Source organism: Apteryx rowi, unplaced genomic scaffold (genome assembly GCF_003343035.1).
Source record: "Apteryx rowi isolate R43461 unplaced genomic scaffold, aptRow1 scaffold_200, whole genome shotgun sequence".
Lineage (NCBI taxonomy): Eukaryota > Metazoa > Chordata > Aves > Apterygiformes > Apterygidae > Apteryx > Apteryx rowi.
Window position 1 is genome coordinate 871,717 of NW_020448309.1, and position 14,383 is coordinate 886,099.

General features: G+C 61.5%; 1 protein-coding gene across 1 annotated transcript in view; it reads right to left on the minus strand.

Moving 5' to 3' along the window:
• The window catches only part of NAV1 (neuron navigator 1), a 69,021-nt gene extending 64,789 nt beyond the window's left edge, over positions 1–4,232 (minus strand). The window contains exons 1-2 of the mRNA XM_026063795.1: positions 3,727–4,232; positions 3,384–3,477 (exon numbers count right to left, since the gene is read on the minus strand). Coding sequence (XP_025919580.1) covers positions 3,384–3,477; positions 3,727–4,232 — 600 coding nt within the window. The remainder of the gene's footprint in view (positions 1–3,383; positions 3,478–3,726) is intronic.
• Between the last annotated feature and the right edge of the window lie 10,151 nt (positions 4,233–14,383).

Below are 14,383 nucleotides of genomic sequence, written 5' to 3' on the forward strand. Positions count from 1 at the left end.
GTGGGTGCCCACGGGGGAGGGGGGGCCTCCAGCGCCCCGGTGCCACCCCGGGTGAGATCTGGGTGCAGCCGGTGGGTCGGGATGTCCCGCAGCGCCTGCGTGCGCCCCGGCCGTGCACCCCACAGCTGCCAGCGTGCAAAGCGCCCCGCGACCGCTCCCGGCCTCAACACTCCAGACCCGCTGCACCCCCGACCCGTCGCCTCGCCCGGCGCACCCGTCCCCACCAGCTGAGGCCACCCGCGGCGGGCACCCGTGCCGCGGGGCCAGCACCTCCAGCCACCCCAGCTGATCGTGGTGCCTCCAACGGTCCGGGGGAATTAAGGGGGGGTGGGTGGGATCTGGTTATCATCATTTTTCATTAATTATCCCTCCCTCGGGAGGGGGGAATTAAGTCTATTTGGTGACCTCACGCACGCCGCCATGGCAACCGACGGAAAATATTGCATTAGGGCGCATTACTATGCTGCGAAGATAAGGAGGCGGCAGGGCTGGCAGGGCCGAGCGAGCCCCGCGGCACGGGCCCCATTCCCTGCTCCCTGAGCCCGGCTCCGGCTCCGGCCCCGAGCCAGCGGCACACGCCTGAGCAGGACGCGGAGGAGCCAGCGAGCGCCCCGGGTTGCCTCCGCAGAAGCGCTGCCTCCCCCGGGGCTGGAGGATCGCCCGCCGGCTCCTTCCCCCGGAGAAGCGCCCGGAAGGCCCGGAATAACAGGATGCAAAAGGAGGGGCGCAAAAAAAGGGCGAGGAAATTTTGCACTGAGAAAGGCCTGGCTTTTGCCTTTGGGATGCGTTTGGGGGCTTGTTCGGCCCTTCGGGGACTAACCGGGCGCCCCCATGGCCTTGTGAGGCCGCGCCGCCGCTTTGGCCCACTTCTGCCCTCCCGAATCGGCCTCCAGGCCGGAGAAATTCCCGGCGCTCCCCAAAGCGCCTCGGTTATATTTTCTTTCCTTCTCCCTGTGCATCCCCGGAGTCTCCCGCCATCCTCCGCTGCCGACCCGGCTCCCGCTGCCCTGGCAACCGCCTCCCCGGCAGTGGGCGATCCGAGCCCCCCCTCCGCGGCGCACGGACCCCCCTCCAAAAACAAAACCACCCCGAAACCGCCGGGGAGCTCCGGGGCGTTTCCACGTCCCCGTTTGCAGGGAGGCAGAATTTGCCTTTGGGTTAATCGCCCCCTCCGAGAAACGGCCTCCCCCCTCCCCCTTGCTCGCCCCGAAATCCGCCCAGCCGGCAGAAATGCCGGTGAATGGCCCGTTGAAAAATGACTTTGCAAGCGTGGACGCGACCACCCCGGGCGGGAAGGGGGGCGAGCTGCTCCGCGGCCGCTGCCGCCGGCCCTTCCGCTGGCGGCCCGGCTCGCTCCGAGGTTTAAAACACCGCCCGCGCCGCCGCGGTGCCCGTACGGACGCCGCCTGCGGCGCGCAGGGATCCTGCCCAGTGCTGAGGCAGCGGCTTCACCGCTCGCCCTCGGCCGCCTCCTTGGAAATGGGTCATTCCTGGAGCTCGGCGGAAAACTGGAAAGGGGGGGGGGGGGGGACAAAAAAACAGGCGAGCGGTGCAACGCCCGAGCAGGCGTCACAGCCGGCCGCATCGCCGGGTGTGTTTTTGCTCCCCGTCCCTGGCTCGGCCACCCTCCCGCTGCACTGGCACCGGACCCAGCGCGGCTCTGCCCTGGGGAGATGCCTTGCTCTCCCCATGGACCGCGGTCGCCTTTCCGTAGGTGCCCAGGCGCTTTTTGCTGTTTTTCCACCCGCTCGCAGACACCTGGGTGTCTCCGGCCGCCAGCACCCTCCTGGGGCAAATCCCGGCCGGGCGGCAGGACAGGGCAGGGCTTTCCGGCAGGGCTTTCCTGCCCTGCCGGGGAGGTCTCCCAGCTACAGAGACTTGACAGCAGCACTTCCCAAATGGATTCCCGCAGCCTTTCCGGAAATGTGTTGTCACAAGCCAGCAAGGCCCAACTGCTGGAGATCATTAGGAGCTGGCCTGCATTGGGAATTCCCGGGCACCCAATGGCCTAAAAGCCACCGCCTGGTGTTCCTCTCCTGCTCCGGCCCCGGATCTCCCTGCCCGTCCCTTTCAGCCCTTCTTTTCTGCGTGTTCTGCCTCACCCTCTGGTTCCTCGATGGCCATCTCGGCTTGTACTACGTCCCCCATCCATCCTGGGGACAAGGAGCCCCAGCAGGAGGAGCCCCCGCAGCCGGGTCCCCGGCTCTCCTCTGGATCGTCACCCCCAAACCGTTTCCTCTCTCCTTTAATACAGCCCTGATGAGTTTGGTCCCCTCCCTGCAATCCCCCTTGCTTCCTCCCCGCCTTCCTCGCACTCTCTCTCATTTTCTGCTCGTTTTCCCTCTAGCTTAAAGGGCTCTTTTGCAGCATTTTTCAGGTTGTTCCCGTGCTTTCGTAGCCATAGACCCGGGTCTCTGCAAGCGCGTCCCGTCAGACTCGGCTTCCAGCCTGCCGCTACCTCTTCCATGCACCGTATCAGCACCCTCGTGGCCAGAGGAGCACCACGGCTCAGCCCCAGCCTCCGCAGCCCTGCATGGAGCATCCCATCGGGATGCATCCGGACACATCCAGCCACTCTGACCCAGGGACGGCCAAGGGGGTCCCCAATGGTGAATTCACCTGACGAGCGTACGGACCCAGCCGAGCGGGTGGAGGCAGCCCCCAGCGCTGGCGCGCGCCTCCCACCACACCGAGCTGCGTCAGCCGGGGGATCAGCTCCGCATTGGCAAGGGGCACGGGACTGACTTTCGGTCGGACTCAAAAAAAAATAGTAATCCCCTGGATGGATGGCTCAGACTCCCACCCTCCCTCGTCCCCGTTCCCCAAAACCCAGCTCCCCCTGGCTCTGGCTCTGCTGCCTCCACTCCAGCCAGGCGCTTCCCACCCCGCATTTCGGGACAGGGCAATGCCCCCTGGTCCAGCTGCTTGCGCGAACACACCCGAATCCCTGGATGGGTGTCGGGGCTCCATATATTTTTCCCTTGGGGTTTACCTGGATGCCTCCTGCCCGCAGGAGCCCTCCCGGCGGCGCAGCGCTTATGCAGCAAGCGAAGCCAAGCGTCCCGCGCGGCAGGGAGGGATCCCGGGCTGGCAGCCACCCCGGCGGCAGGGCTTGGCGGGAGGCTGAGGGCACTGAGCGCCGGGGAGCACCGGCACCCATGTCCCCTGGGGGAGAGGGACACCCCGGAGCCGACACCTCCGGCAGTGCCTAACGCCAGCCCCCTCCAAGGGCCCACTGATGCCAGACCCCTTTTTGGGGATGGGGACCCCAGCCGGCCCCCCCCAGGCAGTGCCGCCCGCACCCACGGGATGGGCGAAGCCCCCGGGGCAGGAGGACACGTGGGATCCCCCCACCACCACCCCCCCCACCAGCAAATCCCCACGGACTCACTCAGGCCTCCAGGCTCGGGCCCCTCCGCAGGACTGGCCCGCTCGTCACACGGCGCCGCGGCCCTCTGCTCCCCGTCCTCCTGCAGCCTGGGGGCAGAGGGGGGGCTCAGGGGGGGGGACGAGCAGGGACGGGGCCGTGGGGACCCCCAGGAGACCCCCCCCCCGGCATTCGCTGCCATCGCCTCTCCCAGCGTATTCGCGCTGCTCCCGCGTGGGGGCAGGGGGATCCCGGGACGCCGTTCCCCCCTCCGCCCACACAGCGGCTCCCGCAGCCGCCTCGCCGGCGCCCCACGGCACCCGGCGCCCCACGGCACCCCGACCCCGCTCCCCACTCACCGGTACTGGAAGGGCGCCACGGTGGCCGTGACGGGGCGGCCGCGCGGCGATGAGGCCGAGGGGAAGGCCCCCTTGCCCTGCGAGCCGCCGCGGGCCTTGTCCTGGGGGCGGCGGGCGGCAGCATCCCCGGCGCCTTTCGGAGGCTCCTGGGCCGGCTCCGGAGACCCCCCAGGTGCCGCCGGGGGTCTGGGTGGCGCCTGCGGCCCCCCGCGCGGGGCGATGCCCGGCGGCCCCCCGCCGCTGCCGCCATCCTCCCGGCGGCCGCCGGCTTTGCAGCCGCCCTGGGCCTTGAGGCCTTTGGAGCCGAGGCCGGGGCCCGGCGCCTTGGGTGGCCGTTGGGCCGCGGCTGCGGGTGGCCCTGAGCCACCAGGCCGCGTGGGGGGCCGCGGGGTGGCGGTGGCGGTGGCAGCAGTGGGCAGCTTGCTCTGCGAGGTGCCGCGCGGCACCGGGATGGCGGAGGCGAAGTGGCTTCGGCCGGCCGGGTTCACGTTGGCCGTCCCGTTCATCATCGACGAGGCGGCCCGCGGCTCCGGCCTGCGGAGAGGAGAGAGAGTGGGAGGCGATGAGAGGGGCCCGGCGGGGCGGGATGGGGGCGCAGCCCGCGGTAGTGGGGGCGTCCGTGGAGGGGACAGGCACGGAGGTGCAGCCGGCATCGCCCACGCCGGATCCTTGCATCCGCCCCGGCCTCGGACCCCAACCGGCTGTGGCTCCTCAACCTCCCCAACCCCAGGGGCCAAAGCACTGCAGATCCCCAGGGCCAGGACACGCGTTACACCATCCCGTGAAGACCCCAGGACATGTGTTACATTCTCCCACGGAGACCTCCCAGGGCCAGGACACACATTGCATCCTTCCATGGGGACCTCAGGACACGTTATGTCCTCCTGCAGGGATCCCCAGGGCCAGGACACACATTACGTCCTTCCATGGGGACCTCAGGACATGCATTACATCCTCCCACGGGGACCCCCCAGGGCCAGGACACACATTATGTCCTCTCCTAGGGACCCTGGTGTTTGCCAGCCCTGGTGCAGGCAGCCCCTGTCCCCATGTCCCTACGGCAGGTCACTGCAGCGAGGCCACCTGGCCGGGAGGAGGGCGCACACCCATGCCTGGCCAGGGTGGCACTGCGGGTGTGAGGGCCCTTCTCAGCCACCCGAGACCTTCTCCCAGCCACCCAAGACCATCTGTCGACCAGCTTGAGGGCCACCTCCATCACCCCATTTACTGGGCCGTGACCCAGGTGCACAGTGCCTCAATGGAGTGACATCCATGGGCTTGCGGGCCCCATTCCTGCCCTCCTCAGCCCTGATGTCCCCACTGCATCATGCCAACCACCCCATCTCTTCATGCTCCTGCTCTTGCCTTGGCCCACAGAGTGGCTCTCCCAGCTCCATTCCCCTGGCGGTGCCCCTTGTACCTTGTTCCCCTTGCCTCAGTGGCTTGGTCCACGAGGATGGGGAGCTCGGTGCACCACCCCATCCCACCCAAAGCGCTCGCAGGCAGGCAGGGTCAGCTTTGCCACTGCAGGCAGCAGGGACGCTCACACAGTTGCAAGAAGCTTATCTCCTCCCGCAGGCCTGGGAGGGTTTCAGCCACGCCAGGTTTACAGTGCTTTTCCCGGGGATGCAGAGCCGAGCTCAGGGAGTGGAACCAGCCGTGGAGTCAAGTTCAGCCACCTCACGCCCATCTTCGCCCTGCCTTTAGGCTGCAGCTCTCCAAAAAAAACCCCCCAAACTCCAGAAAAAAAACATTTTCCTCTATGCGGGAGAGGTGCAAAGGGGCAAAGCCATCTGGTGGAGGGATTGGGGACATCTCTAGGAAGACAAAAAGATCTGGCTCCTTGGTACCTGTGCCCAAGCCAGCTGCTGTGCCAATGTCTGCTCTCCTGCAGCTCTCAAGCAGTAGTAAACCAAAAGACAAACCGGTGCGGGGTGCCAAAATGCTCCCGGGGCCGACGTTTTGCAAATTGCTCCAGCGTGTGTTCCTAGCTGCAACTCGGCCACATCTCTAAGGAAAAGCTCTGGAGCACAGGAGGGCACAAGGAGGGGCAAGTGGAGAGATGAACGCCCGCTGGCACCCAGGGGGACCACAGGAGGGGTGCAGCATCAGCTCCAGATCCGCCACCTGCAGCCCCAGTCACCCCAGCACCCATTTGCTCCCCAGGGGTTTCTCAGGCATGTATACTTAAGGCATCACACTTGCCCCAGTAGACACGCACCCACTCCCATGGCCTTGCACCCGGTCTTGTGTATTTTTGCATTTGGTTGGTGCAAAACACAGACAGTCTGAAGGGGGATCATGCGGTCCCGGTGCTCGGTTAGACAGTCCAGGGCTGCCCCAGCAGGATTTGGCCCATGGCTGCCCCAATCCATGCTGGACTAAGCGCTCTTCTCACTCCCCCAGACCAAACCTGGCTCTCTACCTTCTCCCCACGATGAAAGCTCTGCTTTTAAGCCTGTGCTGTGCACGCAGGGTCTCTGGGGATGCTGAAACGATGGCTCCGTCCCAGCCTGCCCGGGACAGCAGCGGAGGGCAGCTCTGCCGGTCCTGGGGCCGTGCTCAGAGCTGAGGCCTTGCAAAGCTCAGCTGAGAAACGGGCCAGCCCCAGCAATGCGGATGCTCTCAATACTCCTGTTTCTCAGGCCAAAAACTTTCTGGGATTTCCAACCATCACTCTTTCCTCCAGCCTAACGTCTTCCCTGGCTCCGCCAGCCCCTTCCCCTGGCTGTTCCCTTGGTTCTCGGCTCAGCTCCTTGCTCCCCAGGAGCTGGTGTCATCGTGTCGAGGCCCTGCCGCTTGCAGCACGCTCCCGGGCTGTTTGCAGGAGGGACGCCGGGCCCAGTGGTTCCCCACGTGTGGATGATCCCTAGGGCCTCGGTGACACGCTTGTGTACACAGGACACAGCCACCTCCATGAGCCTGCAGAGGGCACGAGCAAGACCGGCAGGTCCAACAGCCCTTCTGTCCTTGTAGCCACTGGCACAGAGCCGAGAAACCCAGGGGAAGACGCAGGGCTATGGCAGGGGAGCAGCGTGGGGCCCTCGGCTGCTGAGTCCCCCCAGCCTCCTGGGTGCTCCCTTGGCAGGGACGGGGTGCCCCGAGGTTTCTTTCTCCCCTAGAGACCCCGCAAAGGCTTCGGGCTGCATTGGAGGCAGCCAGGAACAAGTGGGACTTTGTGTCCCCCTTTGACAACCCACAGGGAGCTGCAGTTAAGTCGGGGTGCAGCCATCCCCCATTCGGGATGCACTCATGCCCGGTGGAGGGTGTACCATGGGCAAGGTACAGAAATGCCCAAAACAGCCCCATTTTGCTTCTTTTCTAGCCCACAGAAGCCCTGGGTCCCGCTGGGCTTTGGGGGATTGCAGGGACTAAGGCTTGGAGGAGGACGTCAAAGCTGTGGTCGGGTCCCAAGAGTGAAAAGGCTGCTGTAAAGACAGAGATGGGGGAAGAAAGAGGGCGAGGAAGGAAGAAGCTCTGTGGTGCCCTGCTCTGCTGCTCGGCATCAGGATCCGGCCCCTAACCCCAAGCCCAAAATCCAGGGCTTTGCAGGGACGCTGGGTGGCAGTGACTCACGGGGAAGAAGGGCTGGTTTAGCAGACGAGATCTAAGCATTCTCAAGCACGGGCGGTGATGACTTCAGCGCCAGCCAGGAGCTACAAAGGTCTCTTCAGAGTTATTTTAATTGGGGAGAAGAGGGACCTAACTCCAACAGCTCTGGGCTTGCTCTGGCTGGAGGCCTTTGAAATGCTCCTGGAGTTTTTCTTGTCCCTGCCTCCCTGCAGAGCTGTCCCTGTCACCCTTCCCTGCGCTCGCAGCCCCAAGCTGTGGTCAGGGCTGGAGAGCCACGAGACCCCCACGGGACCACGCATGGGGTGGGATGCCCCCGAGCCCCTGGGAAAGAGGAGCTCAGGGGGGGGTCTCTGGCCTGGGGACATCCCCAGACCGGTGCATGGGGGTGAGACGGAGAGCTGGCATTTGGGCTCTGACACCCCTACGCAGCCCAGCCCTGCAAACGGGGGCAGCCTGGATCTGGCCCCAAGAGCTCTCGTGGGGCTGAGCCAACCACAGGTGATTCCAGCCTCTGGGCACAGGGAGCTGTCCTCCGGGAGAGGAGCGATGGGGTTGGGGCTGGTCGGACATGCCAGGAAAGCCCAGGCCCAGGACCCCGCTGTGTCCCTGGGGTTGCTCACGGGGACAGCAAGGGACAAGGCCACAAGCCAGCACACCCTGTCCCAGACCAGCATTTCCATCACCCTCCCAGCATGAAATCACAGCTGGACGGCTTGGAGGGGGTCCGATGAGGGATGCAACATGTGCAGGAGCGTACTGATGGTGTCCTGCTCAGGGCCTGGCTGGGACCACCACCCTGGGACCGACCTGGCACCCAAGGGTGCCATGGGGAGCACGTGCCACCTCCTGCAGTAGACAGCAGGAACCGTGCAGGGGTCATGTAGGGCTTTCCCAGCCCCCGTGTGATTTCCTTGCACCCACAAAGGATGCTCGTGGGAGCACATTGGTCATCGGCCAGCCCTGGGGCTGAGCACCCTGGGCCCAGCACCAGCCAGGGGCTGATGCCAGCCCTGGCCTGCAGAAAGGGCCAGCCACAGATCCTGGCACCCGGCATGGGGCAGGGTCCCCGGGCAAGCCGCCGGCTGGGGCGGCTCAGCGGGGCAGGAGGCTCTGCAATGGTCCCAGATCCTTTTTGCGGAAAAAACAGAATGAGCATCAGCAGCAAATGGTTCCCTTCACCGTTCACCCCTTTCCCAGGTTGCACCTCAGGACTGACACCTGCAGGTGCCAATATTCAGCTTTTTTCACTGTCTTTAACCCAGTTCCTTGGCCACATGGGGACTGTTGCTCTTGCCTGGGGGCACATCAGGTTCTCAGGCTCTAGTTGCAAAACGCCTTCTGCAAACATCAGCCGGGTCAACTTTTCTTGCCTGAAAGAGCAGGGCAGCCCTGGGACAGGGGCCAAGAGACCTGGTGGATCTCCATCCTTGGAGATGCCTTGGGGGCACCAAAGCAACTTTACGTGGGTGGTTAAACCACCAGCTCTAACTCACTATTTCACCTTTGAAATTGCTCCAGCCCTGGGGCTTGCTGCTGGTGGTTTTGGCAAATTGTTTTTCTCCTAAATTTAAGGCAGATCCTCTGCCACTGCCTCCGTAAAGCTGGTCCCAGCATAGCGATTTCCCTGAGGTCCTCTTCAGTGAACTCAGAGGTAAAATTTAATCCAGATTTTCTGCTATGGTCTTATCTTCACCAATACCCTTTGCGTATTCCCATCACGCAATGGCCCTCCGGACCTTCTGGCAAGATCCTGCTCTCAATGCATTTGAGAAAAGTGCTATATCCAGTTTTTGCTGCATCTTCCAGCACTGGGACCTGCCTTACCAACCCTGCAAGCCGTCAGACCTCCCCCAAAACTGGTCCAACCTCCGCCGGCAGGCACAGCACAGCAGCATGAACAGCTCACCGGCCTTACACCTCCACGAGTGGCTGCCAGAGGTCTGGGAATGCTGCCACCTGAAGACCACGGACACAGGTTAAAGTCATGGTTGGGCCATCGTGGCTGGGACATGCAGGGACCTTGGCGGGCCTGTGGACCTCGGGCCAAGGACGAGGGAGTTTTGTTACCAGGGATGTCCCAGGATAGATCAAGGTAAGTCATAAAAGGTCCATTTTTCCCTCCCATCAGGCTGAGGAGGAGCTTGTTCCTGCTCCAATCCACTGCTAAATTCCCATTATATTATTAGCTAGCACAAATTAAAATCGTTCCCAGGAGATTCAGCACATCCTTGTTTTGAGCAAATTATTAATTTGACTCCGACTCAATTCCCACCCCATCAAATGGGGGCTCTTCCTGGGGGGTTGGGGCCCTCGCTCCCCAAGGGGCTGGGTTTTCCCTCCAACGTGCATTTCCCACACAGCTGACATAATCCAGCCACGGGGAGCCAAGCGGCAGTGGGTGCTGAGTGCCGGGTCACGCTTTCCTCCCGCGGCCAAAGCCGGTTTGCCAAGCTAAGCAGGTTGCCGATTCGACCTATATAGACAGGCTAGGCTTTCCATTGCGGGCGGCTCCTTTCCAATTATCTCCAAAGGGAAGCGACTTTCCTCTAACAAAAATAAACTGTCGGCACCGCAGGCTCAGCGCCCCGATGGCTGGGAGCCTTCATCACCCCGGCCCGACTTGCAGGAAGCAGGTTGCAGCTCTCGCTCCGGGTCGAGCGAGTACCAGAAATTTGCATCCAAAGCTTAAATCCTCGCAGGCGTTAAGGACCTGCAGCTGCTTGGTTGTTTTCTCGTCCCCATTCCCTCCCCTTGTACCAGCTCAGGAATTGCTGAGATTGCTTTCTGAGGGCCCCGTAGAAGATATCAGATTTGCACAAGTTATTTTAGCACCAAGCCCTTAGGAAAATTTTAGAGAAGCTGCAGCAGTGCCGCAGGCTGCAAAGCCCTGGTTGGGAGCACCGGGTGCTGAGCCTCGCTTCCCATGCCACCAGAGACGGTCTCCTGGCAGAGACGCGCGTCCTGGCTCCTCACAGGTCCGAAGCTCAGGTCTTGAGCACTGGCCTGGTATTCATGGGAGCTAGCACTGAACTTGAGTTTTCCCCATATTAGAGACCGTCACACCCAGAGACAAGTGTTTTATGGCACCTTTGGATGAGGCTGTACAGACCCAGGTGCTTGCACCAAAGCAAAATGAATGTAAGAATTCGCCCTGGCTGAACGACATCCTTCATCCCAGGACAAATGCAAACCGGTGCATCCCTGAAGGCAGCTCTTTTTGAAAGGCATCTGTTACGCTCAGAGCTTGAGCTACTTCCTCGGATCAGAATCAAAATGAACCTTATACCTGCACCTTTAGCAGACAAAAATAAATATAAGCATGCCCAGGCCCTAGAAGCTGATTCTCATTTTGTGGCCCTTGTTTTGCATGAGCGAGGGGATCGCTAAAGCATCCCCAGCCTGAGCAGAGCTGGAAATATTTGCCTAACAACCCCACGGAGGGGTTTTGCTGGTCCTTAGAGGGCTGCAGTCCCAAATCTCCGAGCACCCGTGTCTCGGGAACCTGCCAGCCCGGGGCTGCCCCAGGGCCCCTGGCGCATGGCATAAAGCAGTCTTCAACCCCAGCAGCCGACGGTGGTCTCCCTCTGATGCTCCCGGCCTGTCGGGCCACGCGTGGCTTCCCAGGGGACCGTTTCAGCCCGTGCCACTGATAAAAGCAGTCAACCAGGACCAAAGTCTCCCCTGAACAAGTTATATGTCAATAACTGCTTCCCTCTGCCGTGAGGCCAGTCACCTTGGGCAGAGAGGAGATTCAGCTGTTTCAACACGACTTGTTCCCAGCACATCCATCCTGCTATTACTCATCTCGCAATCATCTTCCAGGAGCTCTCACAGAGCCAGAAAGCCACGCCGCGGTCCTTTCCCAGGAGCTGAAGTTACACTGAGCAGCCGAAGTCCCGGGCTCTTCCTTGATGCCTGGTGGAGATGGAACCTAGCTCTGGCCTCTTCCAAAGTCTCATGTGATATCTTCAAGATAGCAGCTAATGGCTCTGCAATCACTCCACTCAGTTCCCTAAGTGTTTCAGGGTGACTTTCAGAAAAAGGAGACTATTTAAATATATTTATATCTCTCTTATCTCAGCCCTCTCGCAGCTGCACTTTCCTTGCCAGAGACTAAACTCTTGCCCATATCCCTGGGATAATTGTGGCAGGAGTGTCTGAGCACAGGCACTTAGTGCTGCAAGAAGGCATTAAACCCTTCAGCCTCTGCCAGCATTACGCTGCTGCTCTGTGCCTCAGTTTCCCTACTCTGACACTGCTTCATGAGCTCTGTGAGGAGCAAAGGAGCTAAAACCTGGCTAATACGCAGGGCTCGGGGAGGGCAGTGCCTTCCCTGGATGTGTCCTGCTGCAGAGCAGCTCCCAGCCATGGGCCACCGAGCATCAGGGTCATGAAAAGCCCAACGCCAGCTCCGTAAATCAGCTCCCATCCCTAAGACACCCCCGGGACCAGCAACACCGAAGCACAGGGGGCTTCAGCAGAGACAGATGTGCTGGCCATCCCTGAGAGATGCCCGGGGGCTGCAAAGTGTCTTGGCTTTTTAAGGGTGAGAACTGGGGGGACACCCAGGGGTGAATCCCAGAGCTCTGTGGCTGTCCCCGGGCAGTCTGTCCCCTGCAGGTGTCCCTGGCCCATGCCATGGCCATGCTCCTCAGTGTGAGTTTGCATCCACCCTCATCAGACTTTGCCCAGTTTGTTCCCACCTGCGGGAAACAGTGGCAGCTGCAGGGATATTTTTGCACGGTTTCGATTAAATCCCCCAAATCCTCCCAGGCAAGAGGGGTGCGACAGCACTTGCAGCCCAGCTCAGACAGGCCTGGGGCTGCTTAGCCCAGTCAGCTGCTCTGCCCCGGAGGTGCCCCATGGATGGATGTCAGAGATATTACGTTCCTGCAAGCAGAAAGGGTTTACAGCCAAGGACAGACCTCGCTTTCCCTGTGCAGAGCTCCAATGTGTGCTGCCGGCCACCCCAGGCCCTGTCAGCCATGAACAGCCCGAGGAGATATGCTGGGACCACCCAGGCCAGGGGGACAGAGAGAGTTTCCAGCAGTGTCCCCAGCAGGGAGCATGGAGACAGGACAGGCTGCCAGGATGACGCAAGGGAGGGATCAGGATTGGGTGCACAGCAGCACTGCTGAGCCCAGGGGTGAGCCCAGGCCCATGGCAGGCTTGCTCGAGCCTTGTTGAGCTGGGCACCGAGCCACAAGCATCTGCCACAGTGTGAGGCCGGGCTCTTCCCAAAGCCCAGCTCAGTCTATCCACAACGGGAACAGGTATGGATTTATAAATGAGAATGGAGATTCACACACCCAATGCCAGGGATGGGGTTTTGAGACCACCAAATTCACCCAGCCTCCTGCTCCTTTGTGGAACAGCTTCATCCCTCACCACAGCACATGGGAGACTTTTCTTCACTCTCCAAGGGGACAGTTTTGTTCACAGCTCTAAAAGGACCCAGCTTTTTGCTGCCAACATCCTACAGAAATGGCCTGGGAACCAAGTAACTAAACCGAAGGGAAAATGGCTTTTCCCCTCCCTGGCTGGATTTCTCCATGACCATGGCAGATGATAAAGGAACCCAACAGGCCCATCTCACCCTGTGGGTGCCCACTGGCTACGTGGGGCCCTGATCCCAGCCCCGCATGGTGCAAGGCAGCTGCCCCAGCGATGGAAGGGAAGCCAACCGTGAGAAGAGTTTCCCCGTTCTAGGCAAAATCAGCACATTAATATGGGCCTCACGTGAGGAGCGTTTGGCAGGGGATCAGCCCTTGGTGCCCACGTGCCAAGGGACAGATCCTTGTGGCCATTACCCTGCTGCCCCTCAATGCTGCCACTTGCACCACGCAGCCCTGCGCAGGATCCGGCCCCAAGCTGCCTTTGGGGATGGCTGTGCTACAACACAGCCGCTCTGTCCTCCTCCCTGGCACACTCAGGAAGAATGACAAAGAAAAGGGGCCTTGTAGCACAAGGGACATAAAACTTTCCTAAAAGAAACAGACAGGAGCAGAGAGAAAAAGGAGCCTTCAGATGAGAACAAGCTGCCGATTCAGCCTCGAACCCAGGCTGGATTAATGCTATCGCTGACCCTCCGGCCCCTATACCGTGGCTGGGACCTGGCCTGCCTGCACGCTAGATGCCACTGGGCACAGGGCACTGCAGCCTGCCTGCGACACCAGAGACCTGCGCTGGGTCTGGGCAGCTGCGGACACGTGGATGCATGGTGGGACCATGCATGGCCTCCGGGCCATGGGCAGGGCAGGTGCTCTGGGGGAAAGACGCTCAGCCAGCTCAGTCAGGGGGTAACAGACCCTCTTGCCCCCCAGTGTGCCCAGTGCCTGACACACACCAGCTGTGCAGAGCTAAATAATTTAAAGCCAACAGTTGCCCAAGGCTACTGGTTAGAGCTCATCCAACCACTACCGTCTAGCAAGAGACTTTCACATCAAAGCTGGCTGTGGAAAGGCAGGGAGAGCCCGGGCTCACAGACCACGCTGCTGCCCTCCTCCAGGTTGCCCCTGCGCATCCCTCTCCCTGACCCTCAAACCCATGGTCCTCAGATTGGGCTTGCAACCTCCTTCTCTGGCTATGAGCACAGTTCAGCCTCACATCGGGTTTGCACCGTATTGCTGACCCACCGGGTGTGCAGAGTGCTAGTGCTGGGTCTTGAAAGGGTGGTACGTGGGACTGGGGAGTGCCCAGTGCTCACCTGTGAGGGATTTTTTTACTAAAAAACATGGCAGGGATTGGACTAAACAGAGCTAAATAAGGCAGATCCCACTGTGCAGGATGGGAACTCTAGGCAGTCGGTGACCAATGCTGCTCACGTGGTCTGAGCACCCTTCAGAGACACGATCTCAGGTGAAATGTCTTTGCTGCTCATGGCAGCAATGCTGGGCCTGGGCAGGGCCCTGGGGAGAAATCACTGGGTTAAATGGCCTGGGACTGGTGTGGGCAGTTGGCTCTCCCTGGGCACAAGCAGCCCTGGGCTTCCCCCTGCTCCCTGTAGCCTCCTGTGCAGTGTGAACAGGCAAACGGTGGGAGGTGAGGCCTGGCACAGCACCCAGCTCTCCCTGTACTGCCTGGC